General features: G+C 43.1%; 1 protein-coding gene across 1 annotated transcript in view; it reads right to left on the bottom strand.

Moving 5' to 3' along the window:
• Positions 1-19,227, bottom strand: part of CNTNAP2 (contactin associated protein 2) — a 2,243,420-nt gene that overhangs the window by 253,026 nt on the left and 1,971,167 nt on the right. Inside the window, exon 17 of the mRNA XM_050786136.1 lies at positions 16,969-17,187. Within this exon, the coding sequence (XP_050642093.1) occupies positions 16,969-17,187 (219 nt within the window). The remainder of the gene's footprint in view (positions 1-16,968; positions 17,188-19,227) is intronic.

Here is a 19,227-nt window from a genome sequence, read left to right on the forward strand (position 1 = left end):
GATCAAGTGAAGACACGGCAAGAAGACAGCAGTCTGAAAACCAAGAAGAGAAGCCTCAGAAGAAAGCAACCCTACCGACACATTGATCTTGGACTTCCAGCTTTTAGAACTGTGAGAATGTTTATTGTTTAAGCCACCATGCTGTGGTGTTTTGTTAGGGTAGCCCAAATAGACTAAGACAATGAGGAAGTGTTACCAAGCTTGGGCTGATCTATACCTCCCTGAGAAAGTGACCTTGGGGTCCCTCTTCTCACTGCACTGTTTCTGTGGAAAGTACAGAGTTAGAGCCAGGCATGGTGGCTCACACCTGTAATCCCACCAGTTCGGGAGACCAAGGCAGGTGGATCACCTGAGGTCAGGAGTTTGAGACCAGCCCGGTCAACATGATGAAATTCCATCTCTACTAAAAAGAAGACACAAAAATTAGCCAGACATGGTGGCACATGCCTGTAGTTCCAGCTACTTGGGAGGCTGAGGCAGAATGGCTTGAACCCAGGAGGTGGAGCTTGCAATGAAAAAAGATTGCACCCATGCACTCCAGCCTGGGTGATAGAGTGAAACCCCATCTCAAAACAAAAACAAAAACAAAAACAAAAAACAAAAAAAAACAAGCAAGTATGGAGTTAGGATGGGTGTTGTTGCTATCTTATCAGCGGTGGAGCGCTGTGTCTGGACTGGAGTGCTGTGAATTAGCATAGAGGTCTTGAGCCTGCCACTGGAACGGTATGAGTGACAGGTGGGAGAAAGAGCTAGGGCTCCTCCTTGTCTAGTGACTGACCCTGACCTTGGCTCTCTGGCGTGGCAGCCAGGCTGCCCTGGCTAGGTCAGGGGGCAAAAGCAGCTATGTGTTTAGGCAGGCTGGGCCTTCCCAAGTTGCAGTTCTGTACCTGCTGTTTCTCCTGTCCTATAAGCTACCATTGTTTCTTAGGTCTGAATCAACAACATGAACTCATTAAAAAAACAAAACAAAACAAAACAAAACCTAGGGTGGGCTGGGTGTGGTGGCTCATGCCTATAATCCCAGCACTTTGGGAGGCCGAGGCAGGCAGATCACTGAGGTCAGGAGTTTGAGACCAGCCTGGCCAACGTGGTGAAACCTGTCTCTATTAAAAATACAAAAATTAGCCAGGCGTGGTGCGCACACCGGTAATCCCAGCTTCTTGGGAGGCTGAGGCAGCAGAATCGCTTGAACCTGGGAGGCAGAGGCTGCAGTGAGCTGAGATCACGCCACTGCACTCCAGCCTGGGCAACAGAACAAGACTGTGTCTCAAAAACAAAACAAAACAAAACAAAACAAAACAAAAATACCTGTGGTGTCAGTGCAGGTGTGTAAAATATAAACCCAGTTATCTGGTTGAACTGAGAACAGCAGAATGACCAAGAGTCTTCAGTGGTGGAGAGAGTTAAAAGGAAATTGCTCCACATTCTTTAGTGCAGAGCTGCATGATTGACAAGTATTGATCAGTGGTTTCTCTGTCAGCTAGATATTGGAGGGCAAGTATGAAAAAAGCTTTCACATACTGAGAGAACTGGGGTTTGGAAAATTGCTTTTTCAGCTGACGCTCATGAGTGCTCATTCATAACTCCATCAATAGGATGGATTTTTTTTCAGTTCATTATTATTGCATGGATTTTCTTGTGTCCTCAGAGTAAAGGACATGCAGAACATGTGAATCCAGACTATTAAACTAGAAGAAAGCTTCAAAATAGAGACCGAAGGGACACTGGGTTTAGTATAAAGCACTCCTGTGTGTCTAAATGCAAAATGTTAGGCAGTGGGGGTGGAGCTAAGTGGTCTGATTCATTGTAGAGGCTATGGTGGCAGGATGAGCTTGATGAAATATTGACTATTTCAAAAGCTAATATTAATTAAATACTAGATGTATCAGACACTATTCCAGAACTTTGCATGTGTTTACTCTCAGAGCTAGATACTATTATTATCTCCATTTTACAGACGAGTGAGCTGAGAATAAGAGTTAATTTATTTGAGGTCATATAGCCAGTAAGTAGCCAGAGCTCACACCCAGGCTGGCTAGCTTTTAAGCCTGCACTCTTACTATGCTCTGGCTGCCGTTTGAGTTTTGGGCTTACATCATAGGAGGCACTTTCTTCTCCTACCTCTGATATGCTTCTAGACATTGCTGTGCTTAGGTATAAAAAATGCTGATAGAGTGATTGATACCTGAGGCAAGACATTCACTACCTGCCAGAACACTGTCCTTTTTTTTTTTTTTTTGAGACACGGTCTTGCTCTTTGGCCCAGGCTGAGTGCAGTGGCGCAATCACTGTTCACTACAGTCTTGACCTCCTGAGCTCAAGCAATCCTCCTATCTCAGCCTCCTGAGTAGCTGGGATTACAGGCACATGTCACCATGCCTGGTTAATTAAAAAATTTTTCTTTTAGAGACAAGGTCTTGCTATGTTGCTCAGGCTGATCTTGAACTACTGGATGGAAGGGCGCCTCCTGCCTCGGCCTCCATAAGTGTTAGGATCACAGGCTGAGCCACTGCACCTGGGCAGACCATTGTCTCTAAAGCTATAAGGATGGCTAAAGCTGAAAGGGGAAATGCAAAACTCACAGAGCCAGGAATGTCAATGCCAAATTCATCTCTAAGCCAACAAAGAGAAGACACTTTTTTGATGCTGTCATTGAGATCATATTTATTTCTTAGTGCAAAATCTCAATACTACAGTTTTGAAACCAAGGCAGTTATAGGCTTTGGCCACTGCTAAAATGGTGGATGATGGATCCTTTCTCTAAGCTCAGTCTGACAGCACTGATTTCAGAAGCCATTGCTTTACAATGGGACCTACAGTTCCAAGTTGCATCTGAAAGTGAGGATATGAGAGAATAGAGTGCTAAACCACTACTTTCTAGTTTGATCCAAACTTCAAATTATTAACAGCTATTTTAGTAAACTTTGATAAATCCAGATGTCAAATACATCAGCCTAGAACTCTTGTCTAAATACATTTTTGCAAATATTTTTAGGTTATTATTCATATTATGTGTCCTGCTGGTGAGTTTTGTCAACTTTGAAGCAAAATAAGCATCCTCTTTCTGCTGATCTTAACGTATCTCTCCCTCCCCCTCTCCTGTTTCCATCTGTCTCTTAAAGTCCTTATTTAAAACATTCGTATCTAGTCTCTTTTTTTTATCCAGAGTCAAGAATCCCTGGTGTTATTATCCAAGCTGGCACCTTGTTCTCTTCACTCTCAGACTTCACACACAAGACTTTACAGGTGCTAGTCCCAGGTCAAGTCTGGGACGGATCTGGGAGGGATTAGTATAGCTCTGATGACCAAACCTCATGGATGTATGAGCCCTCCAATGCAAAGGGGTGGAGGAAAAAGAAGAGAAGTTTGGGGATTGAGGAAAAGGGAAAAGAGAGGGGAGTTGGCAGAGAGGCTGAGAAAACAGAAGAATGGAGTGTCTTGACGTCAAGATTTCAAGAAGGTGACAATCGTTAAATAAGAATGACAATCAGTGACAAATCAGTGACAACCGTTAAATAAGAGTGAGAGGTCAAGGAAAATCAGACAACAGTAAGAGGCTATTGGATTTGGTTATTTTTGAGACAGACACTTCAATATAGTAATAAGATGCTTATTAGTAGAGGAATGGGTAGTGAGAGGCTAGATTTAGTTGGTGTAGATACACCACTGGTTTAAGAATCAATGACAGGGGAAGATGGCTGTCCCCTGTCTAGGTGGGAGTGAGGTACTTTGAAGTTGTGCATGTGTATGGGGAGGTGGGTGAGGGACATGGGGTGGAAACAAGAAAGGGTTGAGAGGGATGAAAATGCCAGAGGTTTGTCCTGAGGCAGGAGTTTTTCTTTGCCCCCTCAACTTTCCAGGAGGAGTTCAGTGCAGGCCCTGAACTTTTGCTTTTCCTTGTAGGAAGACAATAATAAAGAAGGCATTTGGAAATCTCAAGGGAATACACTTGAACTCAGAAGGCAAAATGACAGGACCTTGGAGGACAGCAAACACTGTGAAATAAGGACAAGAAGCAGGGCTGAAGACAGAACCAATGAGAGCAGAAAACCGTAGAGTTTGCATAACAGACACCTGCACTGTGGTGCCGACATGAAGCGGCAGCAAAATTAGCAGAATCATACCTTCCTGATACTGGAGACACGGGACAATGACAAACTATATAAATAAGAATTAGTTGGAGATATTGAAGTGAAAAATCTACAATTGTCAAAATAAAGATATCCTCAGAGGGGCTGAATGGCAGAACGGACAGAGCTGATGAGCATTTTTGTGGGTTGGGGAGATGGAAATTATATACTGGTACAAGGAACAATAAATCAAGAAGATCACGAACACATATAACTAGCAAAATAGACTTCAATTATCTGAAGCTATCACTGAGAACTATTGATAGAAATTCAGTAAATAAAGTTTAAAATTATTTTACAGTAAGCTAAAGTAAATTTATTATTAACTTTTAAAAATAATTTTAGCGTAGCCTAAGTATACAGTATTTATAAAGTATGCAATAGTGTACAGTAATGTCCTAGGCCTTCACATTTACTTACTATTCACTCACTCACTCATCCAGAGCAATTTCCAGTCCTGCAAGCTCCATTCATGGTAAGTGCCCTATACAGGTGTACCCCATTTTTCATTTTACACCATATTTTTTCTGTGTTTAGATACACAAATACTTACCATTGTTTTACAACTGCCTGTAATATTCAGCACACTAACATGCTGTACAGGTTTGTAGCCTAACAGCAATAGGCTATATACCACACACAGAGTCTACGTATGCAGTAGGCTATGCATAAGTACATACTCAGAAACTGACAGGTCAAGCAGTGCTTAGGGAAATTAGGTACACACATACTCTATGACTCAGTAGTTCTGGGGACCCACACAGGCATACACGCACACACACACACACAAGACATCCATACACAGGTGGCAGACAATGTACATAAATATATTCCCTGGAGGGTTATTTGTGGTGGCAGAGTTGCAGGAAACCTAGGTATTCATCATTAGGGGATAGAATAAATGATGCGTGGTAAATACACATAATGAAGCGCTATGCACATAGTATTCAGAGAACTACACAAATAGATCTTAACAATGTAAGGCAGAGGGAAGACAGTAAGAAACAGAATGAGATCTGTAGTACAATGCCATCTATATAAAGCATGGCACACAAGAGGCAACACTGAATTTCCACAACGATATGTAAGCTTTGAACGGATATATAGAGAGTGGGACTAGAAGGCCATCCATAAAATACATCTCAGGGGTGCAGGCGATGGCGAGAGGGCAAAGCTGGCAATGGTGAAGCAAAAACATAATAAAGTGAAATTAAAATGAAAGAGGAACATTGTCAGGATGTGACAATGGGACCGTGAAAGGAAGAGAGACCCACGCCATATCCTGCACATCAGGGGGCCTTGAAAACACGAAGGAGGAGCAGAAACAAAACTGTGAGATGAAAACATGAAAGGCAAGCATCTAACGGGAAACAACCCTGTTTATCTGAAGGCAGGATACTAAAAGTGGGCCTCTTTTTCTCACATTCTTAGTGTACTGTGGGAGGAACTATGGGGCTGCGAGGACCTATCCTTTCTTCAATATTTGTGTCATTGCTGCTAATTTTTTTTTTTTTTTTTTTTTTTTTGAGACGGAGTCTCGCTCTGTCGCCCAGGCTGGAGTGCAGTGGCCAGATCTCAGCTCACTGCAAGCTCCGCCTCCCGGGTTCCCGCCATTCTCCTGCCTCAGCCTCCCGAGTAGCTGGGACCACAGGCGCCGCCACCTCGCCCGGCTAATTTTTTGTGTTTTTAGTAGAGACGGGGTTTCGCCGTGTTAGCCAGGATGGTCTCGATCTCCTGACCTTGTGATCCGCCCGTCTCGCCTCCCAAAGTGCTGGGATTACAGGCTTGAGCCACCGCGCCCGGCCAGCTGCTAATTTTTTTATTACAGTCTTTTTCTGTGGGACAGTGGCCATTTATTATCATGAAGTTTAGTTCAGTCCTTATTGGAAAGATAAAAAATCTACATGAGAAATTATTTGATATATTTGTTGAAAAATAATTTTCCATATTGATTGCAAAAGTGGTACCTTTACATTAAAATGTCTTCTCTGCATCAGACCATTCCAATTGCCATGAGAATGTTGGAAGAAAGACCGGAGTCCCTGAAGCATTTGGTCTTGTGACACATGAGAAGATCAACCTTTACTTTCTCAGGTTCAGAATGTGCATCATAAAGTTTCTACCCATATAATATAATTAATAGATTATCTTTTAGTTAGTTGGGAGCTCAAAAGACATTAAAAGTACGCTGTTGATTTGATTATTTGGGAGCACATTTTAAAAAAAGCAAAAATTGTCCAGGCGCTGTGGCTCATGCCTGTAATCCTAGCACTTTGGGAAGCTGAGGCCAGTGGATCACGAGATCGAGAGATCAAGACCATCCTGGCCAACATGGTACAACCCTGTCTCAACTAAAAATACAAAAATTAGCTGGGTGTGGTGGCGTGTGCCTGTAGTCCCAGCTACTTGGGAGGCTGAGGCAGGAGAATTGCTTGAACCCGGGAGGCGGAGACTGCAGTGAGCTGAGATTGCACCACTGCACTTCAGCCTGGCAACAGAGCAAGACTCCGTCTCAAAAAAAAAAAAAGGCGCAAACATGTTACCTATCATCACTCACTTCCTATGGTAACGCTCTGACTAAAGGGGAGCTGGAATTGCAAAAGTCAGTTAGTTTTGATCCCTAAAGGGCAAAGGGCAGAAAATGTCCATGGCAACTATAAGTGGGAAGGGGCCATCCTTTGCCCTTAGTGGGGGTAGTAGGTGGAGATGGTTCTATTGAGAGGATAGCAGCTGACTCGAGTGTGGTGGCCCGGCAGGTTCAGAAAAGAATAGAGGGCTGGTAACCCTTGCAGTGAACAGCTGTGAAGGAGAAGGCATTTCTTGGAGGAGCCTCTATATTTTATTTGTACTTTTTGCTTTGCATATAGTTGATTGATTTCTATTTAGTAATTTTTTTTACTAGATTTTGCCCAGCAAATTAATTTACTCTTTAACATATGACAATGGTTTCTAATTATGACTTCACTGCCTATTTCTATCCCAGAGAGAACCAAGAACTAGTTACAAGGGTTGAGGCAGAAACTCTGCATTAGGATTCCAGCCAGCATCACAGCTACTGCCAAACAGGCAAGACCTCAATTTGATATCAGGAAGACTGAAAACTATGCTCAGGCTCTAAACTGATCTGAAATGCTGTCTTTCATAATATGCTGACTTTCTCTATGACTTTTTCTTTTTCTTTTTTCTTTTGCTGCTGTTGCTTCTGTCATGCTTGATTTCGGTCTGTGGTTCCTAGTAAAAAGATATTTCACAAGATGGCAAATATCATCAAATTTTGAGAAAAGAATTCTGGAGAAGGTTTATAAGGAAAAATACTTTCTTGCTTTGGAAAGGAGATGATCTAATTTTGAATATGGATATTAACCCAGAAAAATAACAATCACTTATTTATTCATCCAAATGTTCGCTCAGCAAATATTTATTGGGTAACCATTGCCCAATGGTTATTGGACCCTATCCTTGGTCTATGCTGTATGTAGTTTACCTTCTAGGGTGAGGACACATAAGTAAATGTTTTCATTTATTTATGAATAATAATAATTTTCTGGGGGTTCAACACCCTCTAGAAGTTTCCCATTGATTACTTGGTATATACCCTATGTAAATGAAGATGATGAAGTCAAGTGACAAAGTCATTTACTCAGTATGCACCCTATGTAAATGGGGAGGACATTACTGGGTGTGTGGTGTAGGTAAATGGAGAGGATGAAGTGAAGCTACACAGCCATTCACCTTCCTGTCATTGCTGAAGAGTTTCCATTTGACTTAGTTCCAGGAAGTCAGCATGAATCGGCCTATGTTCTCTGCCTCCAGACCCTATTCTCCTGCCTCAGATGCATCTGAGGGACAGTCTGGAGGTAGAGTCACATGGCTTACTATTGGATAGGAAGCGATGAGGGAAAGAGACGAAAGAAGGGGATGAAGGAAATCAGGGGTAACTCCAAATTTGGGGTGGATGGGTGGATTGGATGGTGATGCCATCTACTGAGATGGGGAGGGCAGTTGGAGGAACACATTTCCAGGAGGCATCAAGAGTTCTCTCCCATCATGTTTATTCTAAGACGCTCATTTAATATCCAAGTTGAAACACAAAGTAGAAAGTGGGATAAGTGGATCTGGAGTTCCTGAGAGAAGTGAGGCCTGGAGATTTAAATTTGAGAGACATTGGCACAAATTAGTATCAGAAGCCATTGGATGGTGGGCTGAATGAGATCATCCAGGACAATATTCGGATGAGAAGACAGGAAGGCTCTGTGACACTGCAACGCTTAGTGGTCAAGTGGAGGAAGAAGAGAATGCAGGAGAGACTAAGTGATGGCCAGTGTGTTAGGAAAAATCAGCAGGACAGCACACGACTGTGGAATCCCTGGGAACGAAGTATTTCAAGAAGGACAGCAGGAGAGATGCTGCTGAGAGAGCCTGGAAAGTCCAGAAGAATGTGTCCGAGACTTCGAGATCCATGCTGACTTTGATGACTTTGTAAAAGTTTTATCAAAAGGATGAAGAAGAAGGAGAAGGAGAAGAGGAAGAGGAAGAGGAAGAGGAAGAAGAAGAAGAAGAAGAAGAAGAAGAAGAAGAAGAAGAAGAAGAAGAAGAAGAAGAAGAAGAAGAAGAAGAAGAAGAAGAAGAAGAAGAAGAAGAAGAAGAAGAAGAAGAAGAAGAAGAAGAAGAAGAAGAAGAAGAAGAAGAAGAAGAAGAAGAAGAAGAAGAAGAAGAAGAAGAAGAAGATTATTTCCATGTCATAGAGACTCTCAAGGAAGAAGTCTCATTCCCTGAGAAGAGTGCTTTGGCATAAAATTCTCATTAAGTCAAACCCTTTGTATCTGACAATGACTCTCTGCCAGCCTAGATCTTTGCCATGGTGACTTTGTAATCTGCAGAATACCAGCCAGGGCTGCCTGATGCCCAGATTCACCACTGCCTGTCAACCGTAGTCTCTCCCACAGACTCCATAAGTGGGAGAGTGCTCCACAAGGGGCCGGTATTGCATGTGGGCCGTGCAAATCTTCCTTGGGATGGATTCTCCTGCACGTTGTGGGAACTTTTCTACATGCCCCCTGGGCCACAGTATCATCTCAGCCAGGGGACGCTGGTATAGGCTGACCAAGAGGGCCTGAATTTTGACTTCAGCTTGACTAAACTTTACATAGGACCCACCAACCCATCTAATTCCACCCGGACCAGACCCCTGACATTGCATTTTAAGAGTACTTACTTACTTTTGTTAATTCTTTCTCTGCCTTTTGAGATGTACATTTTTTAAAAAGCTGTCAGCCAGTTTTACAACCAGGAATGGCTTTTTCAAAAACTTGGAAGATAGCACTCCATCTCCCAGAAGCCACGGAAGGGTGGGAGCCTAACTTCACAGGATGCCTGGCTCCAAGCTGTAAAATTACCTCTCATCATGAAGATCTGAGCAAGTTTACTTTTCCTTTGGGTAGAGCCAATTAGCAAACACAGACGCCCTATGATCCCTCCCATCCCAGCTCTTAAAAACGTTCCCATTGTATTTCAGTGAAATTAAAAAAAAAAAAAAATCAAAATAAAGAAACAAAATTCTCCTGCCCTTAGCTGAAGTGGAGGTGAGCTCAGCTGCATTCTGGCTTCTCTATCCTGTCACAACAGCCCTGAATGAAGATCTTCCTTGCCTGTTCAACTTTGTCCAGTGCAATTTTTGCTTTGACAAGAGGAATGATTAAAGTGCTGAGTCTCTGGAGTCAGACTGTCTGGGACCAAATCCCATCTCTGTCTCTTCTTAAGTGCATGAACTTGGGTGAGTCAACTAATCTTTAATGTGAGAATAAAACAAGAATTAGCAATGTTATCTACGTTATAGACTTGTGTGGATTCATTGAGGGGAAGCATGGGAAGCACTTGGCCTTGGGGTTCACCGGGATGTCCCAGTCAGCATTCATGTGGTTGCTCTTGAGGCAGGTTTGCAGGAAACAGGGGCAGGCATACATTCTCTAGGTTATAATTCCTGCAATTTGAGTTGTACATTTTTTTTTTTTTTTTGAGATGTGGTCTCACTCTGTCAACCAGGCTGGAGTGCAGTGGCGTGATCTTGGTTCACTGTGACCTCCGCCTTCTGGGTTCAAGCAATTCTCCCACCTAGCTTCCCAAGTAGCTGGGATTACAGGTGCCCACCAGCACACCTGAGTAATTTTTGTATTTTTAGTAAAGAAGGAGTTTCACCATGTTGGTCAGACTGGTCTCAAACTCCTGACCTCAGGTGATCTGCCTGACTTAGCATTCTAAAGTGCTGAAATTACAGGCGTGAGCCACCGTGCCCAGCCTGAGTTGTACATTGTTTGTTACCAATATTTTTAGACATGAGAAATAACCATTTTATTCATACATAGATTTGGGTGCATTTCATTATTAGAATTCCATTTTTCTCTTTTACACACAAATGCTGATTTTCTCTTTGCTCTCTCAACGATATTGCATTTCAGATGGCACTGGAATGATCCATTTGTGACTTTGGAATACAGAGCGTATGAGGAGCAGCTGACCAAACACGCTGTATTTTAGAGTTTGGGGAGGTTGGACTCAGAGAATAGTTATAACATTTCAGTCTGTGGTTGCTTACACATCCATTTAATAAACCTCAACTCTTCCATAAACTCAGGTTGCCACCCAGGAGAAAAAAGTCTCCCGATAGACAAACCGTCAGAGGAAGAGGAGGCTGCGGGCTCCCCCGCTCTCAGGTAGCCTCTGAGACCTCCTGAAGACCGCATGCCTTCCACTGAGTCTCAGTCAGGCTTTCTGCCCAGTGCAAAAGAGCTTGAAGCACTGAGGGTGATTTTTCAACTCCTTTTTGGACGGCACAAAAGAGATGGTTCCCTTTAACCTCTAGAGAGATTTCAGAAGAGGCCAGAGGCAAGTAAATGGAGCAGGGACATTTGTCATGAGTTAAGACGACCCAGCCTCTGTCAGGGAGCCACTTAGGAGCTTGACTTCTTCCTGAAGCTGTCTGGAGTGGCCTCCAGACCTTCTAACTCTGATCTACTCCCTTAATGACTGCCAAGAGCAGTTGCATGCTCTGGCTAGTGTCTAGCTTGCTGCATGCTAACCTTATCCTAGCTCCCTGACCTGAACAGCCTGCTCGCCTCCCCGCAGTGGTGTTTGCTTGCCAGCTCCTGGCCATGCCCTGGGCTGGCAGCCAGGCTCCCAGGCTGGGGGCCTAGCAGATACCTTGCCTCCTCCCAGTCCTGCCACTGCTATCAGCTGAAAGGACTCCAAACTCCTTGTATGTCTCTGCCAAAGAGGGCTTTGCTCAATCCAGCCTGGCATTGTTCATGCTTAGACAATGACCATGAGCTTGTTTGCTTTCTCCACCTCCTAAGAAAAATCTGGCCCATGGACAGCTCAGGTCCAAACACCTGGGTTGGCTGAGGCTTCAGATCACCATGTGGCTTAAGTGCTTCTGCTGGGCCATCCAGGGAGCTCATCATATGCTGGTCACTCATTTTGGATCAAAAAATGAGAAAAATTTCCTGCACTTTTCATACAAATACCAGCAAGTGCTTTTTTTCTTTCTGTGTCTCTTAGTTTTTAAATGTATTTGTTACTTTTTGATTAAACCAGGATAATCTCTAGATTCTTACAACTTCCGAAAGACCTGTGTTAACCCTTTTGGGATGACAGCCTCTAATTATATTTTAGATGTACAGTGAGGTGAACTGTGTCTTCTTTGTGTTTTTTTTCAGTTACTTTGCAAAAGGACATGTGAGCTTGGCCTCGCTAATGACACCACCTTTGCAAAGATCACACAGCAAGAAAAGTCTAGCATGGCTGACTCCATCCTGCTTCTAGCCTCACAGCCTGGCTATCCGTGCTCCTTCCTGGGCATAGGTCAGGCTAAACTAACCATGGGAGGTATTTGGTTTAGAGTTTAGCTTTAAAGCAAGGATGATAATTGTCCCTCCCTAAAACTGGTTCCCTCCCGGCTGGAAGATTGAAACAGACTTTGTAAAACCAAAGAAAGACCATGAGATTAGAATTATGGGAGAGGCCTGAACACTGTTAAAATGTAGGTGTAGTTTCTAGAATCCCTTAATGCTCAGGAGTCATGTGGCCAGAGGTCACAAGATGTGTGGCTTCCTCAGGTGCTTTTATAGATAACATCACTATTGTAGAACTTAAGATTGGTCTTTTGAGATTTTTTTTTTTTCAGATTTTTGCATTCTGGAAGCCACCTGACTCCATCCAGACTTGGGATTCAGAACTTAACCAGTTCTGTGGCCGTCACCCAGAGGCAGGCGTAGCATGTGAGGACAATTTTCCACACGCCTATGGTTTCATCCCCAATCAATCAGCAACACCCATTCCCTAGACCCCTGCGCACCAAATTGTCCTTAAAACCCCTAGCCTCTGAGTCCTCAGAGAGGCTGAGTTGAGTAATAACTCCAGTCCTTCTGCTTGGCTGGCCTTGTGTTAATTAAACGCTTTATTTACTGCAATAACATTGTCTCAGTAAATTGGGTTTACCCATGCAGCGGGCAAGAAAAACCCTTCGGGCGATTACATTAACACAGGTAAGTGGGTGGAAGGTGGCCTTCTGTAGAGCTCTGTGTGCAAAGTCAAGAACTATTTTCAGTCTGTTTCAGCTTTAAGTTGTATCAAAGCCCTTCCTTCTAGAACCTAGATGCAGCTCTTGGGTCACTCCGTCACACATCTCAGCTGTTGCAGGGATGCCGGTGTGATGTTTTCAGATGAACTCTTGCTTCCTTGGCTGACTGTGAAAAAATCCCTGGGCCTTAGTTTGCTGCCCTGTGGCCTCTGCAGGTAAGCAGAGGACTAGCGGAATAATTTTGAATATTGAGGGACATCTCTGCATGTGAGCTTTCCTGTAGTGTTGGTGAATGGAAGTGATCACATTTCAGGTCAATATTTCAAGAAAGAAGTAATGAGCCCATTGAAAGAGGCTTCTCTAAGAGAAGGGTAAATATTACATGGAGGAAGAAGAAAGTAAAGGGAGTAAAAGGTAAAGGATAGTAAAGGAAAAAAACTCACATTTAATGAGTATGGACCTGCTGGGCATGGTGGCTCACTTTGAGAGGCTGAGGCAGGCAGATCACTTGAGGTCAGGGTTTCAAGACCAGCCTGGCCAATATGGTGAAACCCTTTCTGTACTAAAAATACCAAAATTAGCCAGTCATGGTGGCACACACCTGTAATCCCAGCTACTCAGGAGGCTGAGAGAGGAGAATCACTTGAACCTGGGAGGCAGAGGTTGCAGTGAGCTGAGATCACGCCACTGTATTCCAGCCTGGGCGAAAGAGCAAGACCCTGTCTCAAATACTAATACTACTGCTATTACTAATAATAAAGACAATCATTATGGACCCTAGGTGAGGCACTCTCCTGAGTGCTTAGCATGGAATATCTCATTTAATACTGTGGTGTGGGAGCTGTATTCCTATTTAATGCCAAAATATTAAGCAATTTGTCAGTGTTTTCTCAGTTGGCAAGAGGCAGAGGTGGTAGTCAAAGACCATATTGTTAACCATACACCATTGTGGGAAGGCTGACCACTTGGCAATCGTGGTATGGTTCCATCATTACCAAGTACATAATCAAAAATGTCTAATATTAGAAGAGGCCAGGCATGGTGGCTCATGCCTGTAATCCCAGCCCTTTAGGAGGCTGAGGTGGAGGGATCACTTGAGCCTAGGAGTTTGAGATCAGCCTGGGCAACATAGGGAGACCTCATGCCAGGCATGATGGCATGAGCCTATAGTCCCAGCTACTTGGGGACTGAGGTGGGAGGATCCCTTGAGCCTGGGAGGTTGAGGCTGCAGTAAGCCACGATCATGCCACTGTACTCTAGCCTGGGCAACACAACAAGACTCTATGTAAAACAAACAAACAAACAAACAAACATAAAAGTAGAAGATACTCAAAGAGGGAAGATGGTAATACTTGGTCAAGAAAATGCTTTTATATTAGAGGTGAACTGAGACTAACACCCAAGTGCCTAAATTTTTTTTTTTTCTTTTCTGAGACGGAGTCTTGCTCTGTTGCCCAGGCTGGAGTGCAGTGGCACAATCTCGGCTCACTGCAAGCTCCGCCTCCTGGGTTCAAGCAATTCTCCTGCCTCAGCCTCCTGAGTAGCTATGATTATAGGCATGTAAGACTACGCCCAGCTAATTTTTGCATTTTTTAATAGATACGGGGTATCACCACGTTGGCCAGGCTGGTCTCGAACTCCTGAACTCGTGATCCGCCCGCCTTGGCCTCCCAAAGTGCTGGGATTATAGGCGTGAGCCAGGTGGTCATCCTTTTTTTTTTTTTTTTTTGCTTTTGTAACAACCCCTCTCACTTCCCCTGGGGTAGACTTCTATTGCTGAACAATATTTCACAAATTGGCTCACGTAGCTCATATCTGAGAGATGTGCCTTATGCCCTCCTTTAAGGTGACAGGAATTAGAAACTGAGACTGGAGACTTACTGTTTTCTAGTCAAAAGAAATGCTGACTCATCACATCAGCCCACTATTCTGAAATTTCCGTTTCTGCAGTCACCAGTGGTTTCACGACTACTAAATTTAAAAAAACACAGGCTAGGCATGGTGGTTCAAGCCTGTAATCCCAGCACTTTGGGAGGCTGAGGTGGGTGGATCACCTGAGGCCAGGAGTTTGAGACCAGCCTGGCCAACATGGTGAAACCCCTTCTCTACTAAAAACACAAAAATTAGCTGGGCGTAGTGCTCGGCACCTGTAGTCCCAGCTGCTCAGGAGGCTGAAGCAGGAGAATCACCTGAACCTGGAAGGCGGAGGTTGCAGTGAGTCGTGAGCTGAGATCATGCCATTGCACTCCAGCCTAGCCTACAGGGTGAGACTGTGTCTCAACACACACACACACACACACACACACACACACACACACACACACACACACACACACACACACACGCTTCTAGCCTTATTTTACTCATGGTGCTTGATATTATTTGTCATTACCTTTTTAATAAAATTCTCCTCCTCCTGTGACATTACCCTCTCCTAATTTTCCTTGCTTCATTCTTTCTATTCCTCTTCATTCTTCCTGAGATACTCTTTTTCTGTCTTTCCCTTAAATTTCATGGTTCTGTAGAGTTCCGACCTCAGGCCCTTGCTCTTTTCTTAAGTTACTCTTGGGTCACCTTTAAGTGAATTGATGTTCCTTCCAAGACCATAATAAATACTCTTCCATCTCTTCATTTTACAGCCTTACTAGGTCTTCAAAATTCTTCCACACAGCCACAGTTAGTTGACAGAAAGGAACAAAACTAAAGTTGGACTTCTATATCCAGGGGCAGGGTCAAAAAAACGAGAAATTGAGTCAAGTAGGGTCACCTTTTACGATTAAAACCACATAGAATCTATCCAGTATGTTCAGAATTAACAGTATTTAGGAAGAAACTTGTCCTAGGTAACCCGGGCAACACATGTTGATGAAGTGAAATTTCTTCACTGTGCTCAGCAGGGATCAATGGACCTGATATTTAGCTAATTAAAAAATAATGTGTAATTTTGTGATCTATAACTTGAGGGAAGGATTTGGAAAGGGCTGGTTTGCAGTTGTAATTAGGAAATACTTTATTTCTAAATCTATGACTCTTTCATAGCCCCAGCTGACGTGGTTGTTAAAAGTCAGTCTCACTTTCAAAGCTCATTGACTCACACCTTTGTTTTGTAGTTTCCCGACATCATACAAAATGAATGGAGATCTAATTTTACCTTTCCTTTAATGACATTCTACCGCTCTTCAAACATCCCAACACAGTCATGAAAGACACTGTGGGGACTCTGCCCCTTGTTAAAATTAACTGGCTCTCAGTGAGGCTCTACTGTAGGGTGGAGCTGAAGTGGCAGGTGTTACGAATATGAACAGCAACCAGCTCACATTCTTGTCTTGCTCTGTCTGAGACTTTTGCAGTTGACTGCACTGATCAATTAGCTCCCAGAAACCCAGAGAGGGGTCTAAGATGAGGCATCCACGAAGTCCTTCAAACTCACTTCTTTTTTTCATTCAACAGAGGAAAAGTTGCTAATTTCCTAACATATGAATATTCTCAAAAACAAAATTTAAAATTCAACTAGCTATAGGAAACAGGTATGAATTTGAAGGAATTTTAGGTTCATCTGAGAAATGTCAATAGCAAAAAGACAGGTGAAAAAGATTAGACTGGGTGGCTGGATCCACTTCTTGCATAGGTAGTTCAACTTTTTGCTCTGTTTAAATTTCGTCTTTGTACTGCTCTTTTTTCCTATGTCAGGAAAAGTCTAAATCTTTCTCTGCCTAGAACCTTGAGAATAGGCAAGAAAGGAATGGCTTTATATTTATCACTTCAAAAAAAATCTGAACTTTGAGAGCCTATTCCCTCCCTCCCTCCCTCCCTCCCTCCCTCCCTCCCTCCCTCCCTTCCTTCCTTCCTTCCTTCCTTCCTTCCTTCCTTCCTTCCTTCCTTCCTTCCTTCCTTCCTTCCTTCCTTCCTTCCTTCTACACAGTTACAAGTGCCCCAAATGATCAAATAACTTTATACACTTCTAAAACCATAAACCTAAAATTGCAGATATTAGAGAGACCTGAGAGATGTCTCAGCCTGCACTCTGATTTTATAGCTGAGGACAGTGAGCTCCCAAGAGTGGAAGTGGAACAAGATCTAGGTCTCCTGAACCTTCTTCCTTATTCCATTCTGTCTTGAAGCAGATTACAAGAGGCCAGCACACTTACTTTTGGAAGCATCTCTATATAAAACCTTGCAAAAGCTGATTTTTTTTTTTTTTTGCATTGTGTAGACTCTTAAAAATCAACACAAGGAAGCCATGATTACCTTTCCATTACTTACCAACAAATAACTGGCTGTAGAGTTCCAGGCGGGTGTGGCCTTCTGTTGGGGCCTTGCGGATCTGCTGGGGCAGCCGGTCCACCTGTAGGCTGGCCTGCTTGACGTTCCTCTCTGCAGTGACCCGGTGCCACTGGTCATCGTTGAGAGGGGTTGGTGACCTCACTATAATCTCTACCGGCCCATTTCCCACATCAAATGAAAAGGACACTTCTGTGGCAGCTGGAGGAGCAGAAAGCATGAAAGACATGAGTATTTTTCTCCCAGATACCAAATAACAGTAAATTCTAGACGACAAACAAAGCAGGGAGAGGAAAAATCATCTAAACCTGTCACGTCCTATAAAGGTCAATGGCAAAATCAATGGAAGAAGGATAAAACGTCAATCATTAACCACGAATAACCGAGGGTGTTTTGGGGGTCTATGTGCCAGGTATACATTTATTTCCTCATTTAATCTCAGAAGCCTTCCAAGATGTGACCATCATTGACCCTCTCCAGATAAGGATACTGAAGTCTGGAGAAGTTAGCGCATGTTGAGTGTCTTAGATTCAGTAAGTTAGTGGAATCAGGAATTGAACCAAGGTGAATTAGGAACTGAACCAAGGTTTGTCAGATTTCAGAGCTTGGTATCTTCTAACTCCACATACGATTTATCTTTTCAGTAAGTAGCTCCTTGGTAAGTGACTCATAGTTACCTGGAGATCTCTTGAAACACCTGTGTCCAGAGATTTTGACTCAGTTGGTCCAGAGTTGGCACTGGTATTTTAAAAAAACTCCCCAAGAAATGTTAACACCTAGCTAGAGTTGAGAGCTAATGCTTTGGGGGAATTTATGAAACTTGATTTCATTGATCTTTATACTCTATTGAAAGTTGGGGACCTTTGAATTATTGGTATAATGAGGGTGACCTACATTTTACGACCACCTGTGGCTACCCAAAAGGTAGCACAATATTTCTGGAGAATAATCCCTGTCATATATCATCTGTTGCAAACCTTGGTTATTCCCCATCTGGGATGTAGGCTCCTTCTCGTAACCTACCCTCTAGCACTGACCACAAATTATTCTTTTTTTAAGAGATACCTCCAAATCAACCTTCCTCTGCAATAAGTCACCTCTCAACCACTGGCAAATGGATTGGGTGGTTGCTTTATTAACTTTAGCTATAAGTAGCTTTCTTATTTCACATTTTATGTTTTATGTTAAGTTCCTTAGTGACCACCTAGTGCTTTATAAACAAGCTTTTAAAATGTATATTTTTTCTTGTGATTGACAGGAGAGGCAGCTTCAGGCTGAAGCAGAACACACGTTTTCAGCTCCCTTAGGCTGGGTGAATTCTTTTCAGCATTAAAGATGTGGCACACCAGTGAATTTCCTAACTTTGCTTATAAAGATATTCAGCCCCTCTATCCATCAATAAGCCTTCCACCTAATCTCTAAGCAGTTTAATTAAATATCTGTCATTTTTTTCTCCTGGGCTAATGGAAAATTCAGCTTCTTTTGGCTGGTACCATTTTGAGACGGTGTCACAAGCAATCAAACTTCTAATTTAAAAACCACAGTGGGCCAGATTCTCTCAGGACCTAGACTGTTCCTTGCCTCTGTGTTGGGCCCCATGGAAAGCTGCATTAACTTTATTGAGCTACAGGGATATTAGACACAGAGCTCAATTTAATCAACCTAATTGTACCAAGGAATTTTGAACCTTCATGTCGTTAGCGAGAGAACTTTCATTTTAACACCTGTGGTGATTCGACACACAGTTCAGAAAAATATCTCATCTAAATTAGAAGCCCCTGCCTCCAGGGGTCATTGGGACTGGATTTAACTTGCAGGCCAGTGACCTCCATCAAGGTTTCCATGGAAGTAGGATCAGAATGCAGGAAGACAATAATGTGACCCACAGGCTGTGTGATCTTTCTCTGTAGTTCTGATACAGCAGATGAGGAAAAAGTTGCCTTGGTTTCAGATTAAATCTGTTCTGTTCTCATAACGCTGTATTTTAGCAGGACCATTTTTTAAATGTAAGTTGTCAGAATAGCAAGAGAACGAGGGTTCCTGGGCTAAGTAGGAAAGATTGTTTCATTTTAAAGGCATCAGCTACCATCAAGGAAATAGAATTTAGGGATAAATGGAGTTTAACCCTAAGGTTTGACTCGTAGGGATAAATGCTGCTCTAATTTCCTCTGCTATTCCCCTACTGCTATGATGAATTCGTGTCCAGGTCTTCAAACTCTCACTATTTGGAGAAACTCTGAG

This window comes from Macaca thibetana, chromosome 3 (genome assembly GCF_024542745.1).
Source record: "Macaca thibetana thibetana isolate TM-01 chromosome 3, ASM2454274v1, whole genome shotgun sequence".
Classification (NCBI taxonomy): Eukaryota; Metazoa; Chordata; class Mammalia; order Primates; family Cercopithecidae; genus Macaca; species Macaca thibetana.